At 40.7% G+C, this 10,985-nt stretch overlaps 1 protein-coding gene across 1 annotated transcript; it reads right to left on the bottom strand.

The window, feature by feature from the left end:
* Positions 1-6,618: 6,618 nt before the first annotated feature.
* On the bottom strand, positions 6,619-10,425 carry LOC149192235 (uncharacterized). Its single transcript, XM_089406876.1, has 3 exons — positions 9,486-10,425; positions 8,673-9,209; positions 6,619-8,432 (listed from the first exon to the last, which is right to left on the bottom strand). The coding sequence occupies exons 1-3, from the start codon at positions 10,423-10,425 to the stop codon at positions 6,619-6,621; spliced, it is 3,291 nt and encodes a 1,096-aa protein (XP_089263002.1).
* Positions 10,426-10,985: the final 560 nt, after the last annotated feature.

Genomic DNA, 10,985 nt, shown 5'->3' with positions numbered 1-10,985 from the left:
ATAAATAATTTGTTTAGAAATATTCAGGAAAGAACATCAGAGTATTAGAAGAATTATTACTACCTTATTAAAATTTGTTAGTGGTTAAAGTCCGCGGGTTGGACCTTGCCAAAAAGTCTCCTAAATCCCTAGGAGAAAGTTGTTAAAACTATTAACATAATGGGAGAAAGATTATTTTAATCACTTAGTTGAACATAAATGTTAATTTGGGTAAAATGTGGAATAAATCACAGAAGGAGAGAAAGGCATGCTTTAAAGAAAAATAAAAAAAATATTTTTTGAAAAGTAAAACAAAAAGGCCTAGGAAAAAGGAAGACAAACCTTAAAATTGGGTGTTGTTAAAATTTGTCGAGAGAATCTATATGGGAAACCACTTAGGAAACAAAGAGGTTGTTGATTCCTAAATGCAAGAATCTCTTAGCTCCAGGGGGAACTGATGAAGACAATTAATGGTTGGGTGGAACGTGCTCTTTTCTTGAATAATCCCCGAGCAATCACTACGGTTAGAAGAAATTATGTTTAGTTCTTATTGTTGATTATGAATCATCCAATGATATGTATCGATAACATAGATAAAATAATGCATACTTTTTCTCAGTGTACACATTATAAGTTTGATATGTAGGGTTATCTATTCTTTTATATGTTATTGTTATATGCATACAATTTCTATGCGCATGCTTGGAGGATAAACTTGTCAAAATACATTGTTAGTGATGGGAATAACGATTGATTAATTTATAATTAAGAATTGATCTGAGAATAATATTAAAGGATGCATAAATGGTTGAATTTATTTGTATTAGAATTATAAGATACTAAATCCGAACTATACGAGGCAGAAAAAATTTAGGAATTTTGTTTGTGATCTAAATTCTACAAGGGAAAGAATTAAAGTTGTGGTTAATATTTGAAGGGTATTAGATAAATAATGAAAATGAAAACCACTCCTAGTTATCAAAGGAAATTTTATTGAAACGTTATCTAATTTTAAGTTTGGTGTATTTTTACTGGAATATTGATTAATTTTAAAAGTATGATACAAATCGAAAAGAAAAGGGAATGTGGTAATGTAGTAATTATTTTATCTTTATAAATTATATCATATCTACATTCAAGATCAATGAATAAAATATGTATATACAGAGTGGAATGATTTCCTTCTAGAAAGGAAACTTGGAGAGTCCATGTTATTCCTATCCCTTAATTAATTATACAATTATCTTTATATGTATAGCTAGAAAAGCTAATAGAGAAAAAAGCATTATTATGTACATGTACTTATGAATACAAATATATTCCTTTTAATTTGATTATACAAAGTATAGATCCTAATAATCTCACATTATTCACAACTAAAAAGGTATCGTAGAAGTAACTATACAAGATAAATGAATTGAAGTTAAGACAACAAGTGACCAATACAAAGATGATTAGTATAAGAGGATACATACCATAAAATGATAAAATAAATACACTAGAGAAGCCTACAAAATCCTTTATTGTATATTAAGTATGATTGGACAAACTATTCATATAGAAATTAAGGTAACCAAAGAATGGTTATAGGTAGAGTAATAGTATAATATCATAACAAAGTTTTAGAACTAAGCTCACATGGAGAGAAACTAGCACTTATTCTCCATTGATCAAGGAATTGTATAAAATAATTTCGAAACACATCTTTTATATACTGTATACAAAAACGATAAAGCAACTTGTTTGAATACAAAACTACTGTGCAAACATAAATACTATAATATCTATATAGTAAAGGAACATCATGCAAAAATCTGACTTAGGCTATATATCATGGTAATACATAATGTAATTAACCACACAGTAACTAGTGAAAAACTTTGTTGATGAATAACTTATAAGCACTCGAAGAGTATGGAATGCATAAATATTACAATATAGTGAATCATAACAGTTAAAATACAAAATACATAGTAACAAGTTCTTATATATCAAATAATATGTATACATGAGTCGTATATATTTATTGCTCAAATATATTGTATATGCCAAGAAGGAAAGAGGCTGCAAATTGGAAAAACATAGTACTAGTATATTAATCCATGATATAAAGGAAATCAAATACAATCAAGGCTGCATGCCATAATATCCAATTACAATAAAAATTCATGGCAAGAATGTTTATATCTAACCCTAATAGGTTTGAACTCAAAAAAATAAGAAAAACTTAAAGAAAACCCTGTATGGGGTTCTGGAAACCCTAGTCGACAAGTCATGTGCCTCTGTGTAGGCCTACAAAGGATATGAGTTTGAAAGAAGGTCAACTTGTAGATCAATGACAATGGAGTCAAAGTGTTGAAAAATTAACTTTAATCCTAGTTGAGCATATATCCTTTCTCATTACGCCAAACGCCATACCTATAGACAACAAATTACTGGCCAATGTTAGAACCCTCAAGTATTAAGGAAATTAAAGATGTGAAAGGAAGAGTAAATTCATAAAAACTATACCTATTAACGAGCAAGGCCACACCTTTCATCCAAGACCTATGTGCACCAATCACAAGGAAATTAGTAGAAGAAGGAGAATAATAAACCTTTGTGCAGAGGGAATCAAATTCTTTAATAAGTTATATATTTTATATTGAAACTAATGAAAGTGGGCGATGAGCACTAGGGTTTGAAAAAAAAAAGTGAAACACCTTAGTGAAAGAAACAAAACCATTGGAAGAATTCTACATAGTTAATTAAAAAGGATGTGATATCCTCTTTTATTTTATAAAACCCTCATTCTGAAATAATATAGGTAACGCCCATAATATCCAAAGTCAACAATTTCCAAAAAGGAGCCAACTTACTTTTAATACTTGGCATTTGACAATATTGTGGAAGGAAGGGTACGAACCGTAAGAAAAAAATTATAATATAAATATAAGGCTAAAAATTCGAAGAGAAAGAGTTTGAGAGATATTTTCTTCTGTTTATCAAAATAACCAGTTGAATAACCTATAGGAAAGTTCCAGATGCACCCTACACAAGGTATGAGCTATTAGAAAAAATCTCATCAAAGTATAAGGACTATCACAGGAAAATAGAATAAATAGAGAAAAATAAAGTCAAATTTTACCTTTGGGTAAGAAATTGAAGCCCCAAGTGCCTTGGTGGGAGGCCATTACTTGTTAGCAGTTGGCTCATTATTTTCCTTCCTACAGAAACTGAAAAATTCAAGGAAAAAAGTAAGTTCTCTTATAGGTATATACATTTAACAATAATTGACAAATAGAAAGAAAAATCTTGAAATATAATGTACCTGCATGATTAGCACAAGATCAAAACAAACCATGAGATTACAAGCATTCCTTGGTGTCAAGTTAGAGGTGTAATAAAGGCCCAAATGGTCATAAAAATAAATTCTAGACTGATGATACCTTACCAAACCACAAAGCGATGCTCTAGCTGAGACAAAAGACAAATGCAGTCAAATGAAGAGGGAAAGAGTAGGGTAAGTTGATTTGGTTTAACCCTAATCAATCTCAACCCTCCAATCTCACAACATAGACTGACATTGTTGAAAGCACGTAGGTACAAGGAGTCACATGGACTCACATAGGACAAGACCATAAGGCTTGTGTCTCGTAGTGCCAAGTGCGCAGTGAGGACCATGAGCCCTATTAAAAACCAACTTCATATATCGCACACAGATGGAAATAAGAGAAATAGCATGGTTAAAAGATGTAATATGTTGAAGGTTTAATATATGTGTGGAAGTCTGGTTAGACATATAAATAAATGGGTCATCGAATTATGGTAAGGCCTCATCCTTATTAAAAGACACATTGCGCTTATAAGGAATGGACCTTATAACTACAATAATTATCATAAATGATATCCGAACTTAATACATTTCACAGTAAGACCTTATGTTATGAACTGTGATGAAATACAAATATAATTTGAATAAGGTTAGGAAAAATAAATAAATACCTTGTCTAGTAGTAAGAGGACCAAATTTTAGTGTATTCAGATGTAATAGAGAGAATCGAGAGATTTCAAAACAGGATCTAAAAGAACTTATGCAATTCTTGAAGTCATCAGAGAAAATATAGTGAAACAAATGTATTAAAGCCTTAACGAAATATGATGTCATTGGTTGGTAATTATGGTAAGAATAAAAACAATTTGGTATGTGAGATTTAGGTATTCTACATCCAAATTGCATAGAATGTTATGGCATGTATCATAGTCAATACGTACGGTGGCTAACCATCATAAACAACTTGTCCTAGAGTTTTAATTTTCATTGCAGGCCATAGACAAAAATCTATATGGAACAAAAATATGAAACTTCACTAGGATAGACTTGGAGGTGATTCTATTGGATTTTACTAGACCAGAACAATGTAAAAAGTGGATCCACGAGCATACCTAGATTAGGATTTGTTTTGGGTACATATAGTACTATTAATACAACAACCATATGGTATTTTGAATGTCTTTCCTACAACATTTAATCATGTCATACTTCCAACATTTTGAAAAGATTGGAAAGCCTTAGCTCCTACAACAACCCTTAGTTACTGGAGCGGCCACGTGGCAGGGTGATGACATTGTTTAAAAATTTATATATAAAACAAATATTAGCATTTTTTTTTCTAAGTAAGGCTAAACTATTATATTACAGCAAGAGCAAAATTACATCATCAAAATTACAACAGGGCCGCGGCCCTGTAAGACTTGTCCTGGGACTGACAGTAGACTCAGGAGTATTCATTCCAGGATTACATAGGATGGAAACTTAGAGCAACACTCATGTAGCTGACACATGGACAAAAACAACATAAACACGTGAAGAACACCAACACAGAACAGAGATAACAGATAACCGACACAATTACATAGTGACAGAGTGACAGACACATATATGACCGCGAAGGGAGCTGACAGAGAAAAATTCTTGCTGTAAAACCTGGAGCGCGAGCTGGGCATGCTAGTCTTCCTCAGTTGTCTGCGGTTCATCCTCCGTCTTGCAGCAGGGAGGCTAGAGGATAGCCTTACCAGGATTGCGCGTTCCACGGTCACTTGGGCCAGCACCATAGTCACGAACAGGTTCACTCGGGCCTGCTCCCGGGTCATGTATGGGCCTCAGCATCTCAATAGCAGGGAATTCCATGTCCACAGTGGGAACAATCCCAGGAACACGCTGAGGGTTGGCACGGGGATTGCCTTCATCATCTAACCAAGGATTGCTGCAGTGCTCCACTGAGACAGTCACGAAAAAAGTGGAATTGGCCAAGGTACAAGGAAGGCGGTATCTAACCATTGGGTGCTCCGTGTGCCCACAATCCATTCTCGCAGGAGGTTCCACCATTCTGCCTCTGCCCGAGGGCCTTCCTCTCGGTCTTCTGCGCTCAGAGGTTTCTTCAATTGAGGAAGAAGTCGAAGGGGCTCTTCCACTGTAGCCGCCCCTTCCACTGTTACCCCTTCCACGATTACGCTGCATACTGTTCCTCTGTACAGGACGTTCAATTCCCCAACAAAACTGCGGATGACTGGTTTGCAACACCACTATTTGCACAGGTTCACTGCCTGACCGAATTCTAGCCCTCCAATTGCCCAATTCTGTAGCTGCAGAACCTTGACCGTCACTCTCAAGGCCTGAATGAGAGCCGAGACAATGAACCTCCACCACTTCCTTCGAAACAAGAACAGGAGCCGACGAGAGATGCGGGTTTGTAACACCACCAGTCTCCCAAGTACGCAGCACCACCAAACTCTCGGGTTCGCAACTAGCTTGCTCGTAGGCCCGCCAATTGCCTAACTCTGTGGCTGCTAAACTGGCACAATCGCTCTCAGAGCCTGAGTGGGAGCCGAAGCGATGAACCTCCGTCACCTCCTTCAGGACCAGAACAGGAGCAGACGGGAAATGCGGGAGAATGTCCGAGAGTTTACAGCTATGATGCGCCATGTTTCGCTTCTCAAGACGCGCAATGAATGTCGACGGGACGCCACTGCCATCAACCTTAACTGCCCTCCTTAAATGCTGCGTGCTGGTGTAGTTAGGGTGTGTCCTCCTGGCATGCGTGGCTTGTCCGGGCGGACACCTGCCCTGCGGACGAGCCTTAGTCTCTATGTGTCTAGCAACCACCCGCATCCGGGGGAGAGAGATCCTTTTGCACCAAGGTGATGCAGTCTTTTTTGAGTTGTTCATCTTCAACTATGTCCAGGGGTCCTGAAAAGTGTGTTGATGTCTGGGAAACTCCTTGGTTAGCCAGTCTATCGGCTACCTTATTTGTTGTTCTTCGCACATGCTGAAAGGTAAAGCTATGTGGATTTGTAAGCTTTGCTTCCAAGGATTCCAACCTGCTCAAGAGTCTCCAGCTGGTCGCTACCTTGTCCGCTGTTGTTCCTGCTTGGATTTTCTTGGCTGCATTGATTAGGATGAGAGAGTCGCCTTCAACCTCCAGTGGGAAGAAGTGAAGTTGCTCTGCGAAGCAGATCCCTTGCCAAAGTCCTTCCATTTCCGCTACATTATTGGTATCTTTGCCGAGAGAGCCATAATATATGTGCATGGGTGTGCCTGTGTGACTTCTGATGATTCCTCCATAGCCTGCCGGACCAGGATTACCCTTTGCTGCTCCATCAAAGTTGAGCTTGAAAGAGTTGAGAGCCGGTGGGGACCAAGAGGACGGAGAGGTGGGGCCGCGGGGGGGGGCGTGTGATGACCTTTGCAAAGGCTGAAAGGTCGAGATTCCATTCTTTAAAAATATCCCTTTCTTGTTGCGTTTCTGGCATATCAGTGTCATACCAGGTTCTGATAGCTAAGGTTTCCTGGACATTTCTTTTATAGATGAGCCACAGAGCGTCTATTGTTCTGGAGGAGTTGTTGAAGATGCGTGAGTTACGCTCTTTCCAGAGCAGCCAGTACATAAAACCTGGAGTAAGATCCCATAAGGTATTGAGTAGTTGGCTTCGAAACGGGTTCTTGTCCCAGTTCCTTATATTGTCCGTCACATCTTCGCTCCTTGGTGCTGTTCTTTTGTTGCAGTACTCCACCCTCTCCCAGAGTTGCTTTGCTAGTGGACAGGACTCCATTAAATGGCTGATTGTCTCAGTGTGGAGATTGCAGTTTGGGCATCTGGAAGGCCCAATGAATCCTCGTTTTAGCAAGTTATCCCAAGTGAGTATACGCCTCTTACTGAGCAACCATAGGAAGGTTGAGATTTTGGGCCAGAGCCCAGGAAGCCAGACTCGTGCCCAGATTTGGTCTTGATTCTCTTGGCCGTTTGAGTAGCGCAACTGATGTGCTTCCTTAGTGGTGAATGTGCCCTTGTGCTTGTGACCCCATCTGAGCTTGTCCTGCTGGTTGGAGTAGCGTATTTTACGTTGCACAAGTTCCTGGTCCAAGTCTGAGAATGTTTCACCTGCCCAGTCTCTTTGCCAGCTGTTTGCAGATCTCCATGTTTGGTATTCTTGATGATGCGTTTGCTGCCAGAATTGATGCACGTAAATGAGGTTTTCTTGTTGCATATACGAATGCCAGAGTGGCATCTGGAATAGATTTGCCAGCTTGGGGAGCTGCTGCCACGAATCCTCCCAGAACTTGGCTGACGTACCGGAGTGTATTTCCCAAAAGCTATGTTCCTGTATGAAGCAGCTGTGTATCTTCGCCGCATTCCAGATTGGAGAGCCCTGGGCACTGGGGTTGATTCTGATTAGATCTTGCCATTGACTTCCCCTAGCATATTTTGCTTGCCATAAGCGAGCCCAAGGTGTATGAGGCTTGGAGAGCCAGTTCCACCACATACGGGCTCCCATAGTGCTGTTGCTTTGTAGTGGATCTCGAAGCCCTAGACCGCCCTCTGTTTTGGGTTTGCATACATCTTTCCAATTCACGAGGGCCCATTTACGATTTCTGCCCGTGGAGCCCCAGAGGAAGTTTCGCTGAAGGTTGCGAATAGCTTTAAGGACCCATTTTGGAGCTGCCAGAGTGGAGAAGAGGTACAGCGGCATAGCTTGAAGTACAGACTTGATCAGGACCAATCTGCCTGCCATATTGAGAGCACGAAAGGTCCACGAAGAGAGTTTTGATTCCAGCTTATCAAGGAGGGATTGCCATGAGGCATTTTTAATAGCGGAAGCTGAGAGGGGCGCTCCAAGATATTTAGAAGGCAGATGGGAAATGGTGAATCCCAAGATTCTGGCAATGTTCCTTTGAGTGGAGGGGGGGGTATTGAAAAAGAAGAGCTGCGATTTGGAGGCGTTGATGGAGGTACCGGATGCATCAGAATAGAGGGAGAGGAGCGATTTAAACATGGAAGCTTCTTTTGAGGATGGGTGGCCAAATAACATGGTGTCGTCCACGAATTGTTGATGGGACAGCGGATTGAGGCCATGAATGGAAATACCTTTGAGCTTGTGAGAGGCTGTGGCTGCTTTGAGTAGTCTGCTGAGACCTTCAGCCATTAAAACAAAAAGAAAAGGGGAGAGAGGATCCCCTTGTCTTATGCCACGAGAGGGCCGAAAGGGAGAGGAGGGGGATCCATTCAGGAGGACTGAAAAGCTAGGGGAGGTAATAAGGTTCATGATCCACCTGGTCCATGTAGCACTAAATCCAAAGGCTAAAAGCATTTTTTGGATGAAATTCCAACTAAGCTTATCAAAAGCTTTGGAGAGGTCGAGTTTTAGAATCATACCTGATTTCTTGAGGATCTTTAAAGAGTGTATAACCTCGTTGGAAAGTATGATTCCATCCATAATCTGTCGTCCTTCCACATATCCTGTCTGCTCCGGAGATATAAGCAGGGGAAGGAGAGGTTTGAGCCGGTTTGCAATAACCTTTGAGATAAGCTTATATATAACATTGCAGAGTGCGATAGGTCTGAAGTTCTCCGGCCTGTTGGGCTCTTCTCCTTTGGGAACCAGAGCTAGAAAAGTTGTATTGAGGGACGGTAGGATCCAATGCATGCTTCTGGATTCTTCAACCAGATTCCAAACTTCATTCTTGATGAGGTCCCAGAATTCGTGGAAAAAGTTAGCCGTGAAACCATCAGGACCTGGCGCTTTTCCATCCTTGAGTTGAGCCATGGCTTCTTCGACTTCTTGCATGGTCGTGGGCTGAAGTAATCTGTTGTTATGATCCTCAGTAATAATGCTTGGAATGTGCTGTGTGATGGCTCGGATTGCAGCTTCTCTGTTCTCAATGGGCTCCGTTAAGATTTCCTTAAAATACCCTGTGAATTCCTTTTCCATGTCCTCATGCTCTTCAATTCTTTCACCTTGTTGGTTGTTGATGAACGCTATATTATTATGCATTCGCCGTTGAATGGTGGTTTTGTGGAAGAATTTTGTGTTCTTCTCCCCTTCTTTGAGCCAGTTGATTCTTGATTTTTGCCGCCAGAGTATTTCTTCTTGCTTCCTGCGCTCTTCGATTTGGTTCCATAGTTCCTGTTCTTGTTGTGCTTGTTCTTCTGTTCTGCCTTGGAGGATGAGGTTTTGTTGGAGTTTACTCATCTGCTGTTCTAGTTGGAAGCGCTTCTCCTGAATGTTGCCAAAGCTTGTGCGATTCCAGATTTTGAGGACATGTTTCAGATTCTTTAGCTTTTGCTGGAATTGATACATTTTGGCACCCTGCGGCGGAATGTAGGCTGCCCAAGCATCGCTGACGACCTTTCTGAAGGTGGCATTTGTGAGCCAGAATGCTTCGAATCTGAAGGGTCTGTTGCATTGATTGCCTGGTCTGGACCATTGTAGCAGAATTGGCCAGTGATCCGACCCGCCATGTGGAAGGATGGAAGCATTGAAATCCCCTCCGAGGTGGATTGCATTGTCAGAGAGAAGGAATCTGTCAAGGCGGGAGGCTATGTGTTGAATGCCTCGTCGCTTGTTTGTCCATGTAAAAATTCCATTAGAGGTAGGGATGTCCATAAGATGATTGGTTCGAATGAAGTCTTTGAGGCTTTCGCTGTCACTGTCGAGCCCTATTCGGCCTCCCTGTTTCTCTGTCATGGAAGTTATTATATTGAAGTCACCGCCCCCGATCCAAAGCGGGAATTGTCTGTTTTCGTTGAGTTGAGCAAGCGTTTCCAGAAGTTCTATTTTTTGCTGAACTAATTGAGGAAAATAGACATTTGTAAGGTGGCCATGTATGCCAGTGCCAACGAGGTGGAATGAGGCTTGAATGAAATGGGGTGTGGCGTGAAGGTCGTATAATGTGACGATCTGAGGGTTCCAAAAGATGGCTAAACCGCCTGAGGCTCCGGAGGCATCAACAGAGATGGCCCTGCTTCCTGCCCAAACTTTGCCTCGGATTCGTTCAATAGCATCAGTGGTGCTTTTGGTTTCTTGCAGAAAAACTATAGTTGGTTTTTCTTGCTGAATCAAGTGTTTGATCATTCTGTGTTTTGAGGGACTGTTGAATCCTCTCACATTCCATGATATTAGCTTCATGTAAACTATGATTTGGGTTTGTAAAACTTAGTCAACTTAGGGAATCGCCCTGATTCCATAAGTATTTCACCTATTGCTATTGTGCGCTGGAGTTCTGTCTTTCGTCCTCTTTTCTTGAGATCCTTGAGTAGCTTTTTTCCGTCCCATGGACTGCCTCCCTGGATACCCAGGCTTTTATTATGCTGCGCCTTGGCTAGGACTCCTTCCAGCTTGTCGATCTGCCAAGGTTGAATGGAGTTGTATTCTTTTTGTTTGCATGCTGTTTCAAGTGTGAAGATATCTAATCCATCAATCGTGACATCCGCTTGATCTTCTTCCATAACAGTGGTGTCATCTAGAACTTCCTCATCCTCTTCTTGCTGAAGCCTGAGAGCTAGAGTAACATCGGTGTCCATATCGGAGTCCTGCGGCTTGTTATCCTTTGAGGATTGTTCTTTGGAGAACGAGGGGGGACTGAAATTTGATATGGATTTGCCTTTCTCCAGAGAGGGACTGGGTGTGGGTTTCATTGGATCAGGGTCAGAGACTTGCAAGGGATCTGGGTGAGGGTGGGGGGGTGA

Source organism: Pinus tabuliformis, chromosome 2_2 (genome assembly GCF_031772625.1).
Source record: "Pinus tabuliformis cultivar Carrire ecotype Pingquan chromosome 2_2, CPIR1, whole genome shotgun sequence".
In the NCBI taxonomy this organism is placed as follows: domain Eukaryota; kingdom Viridiplantae; phylum Streptophyta; class Pinopsida; order Pinales; family Pinaceae; genus Pinus; species Pinus tabuliformis.
This window is presented reverse-complemented; position numbering and strand designations above follow the sequence as displayed.

Coding starts and splice junctions, on each gene's coding strand:
- LOC149192235 (XM_089406876.1), bottom strand. CDS start 10,425: ATGAAGCTAATATCATGGAATGTGAGAGGATTCAACAGTCCCTCAAAA. Junction 9,210..9,485: donor CCAACTAGAACAGCAGATGA/GTAAACTCCAAC, acceptor AGGAATTCACAG/GGTATTTTAAGGAAATCTTA. Junction 8,433..8,672: donor AAAGATCCTCAAGAAATCAG/GTATGATTCTAA, acceptor TAATGGCTGAAG/GTCTCAGCAGACTACTCAAA.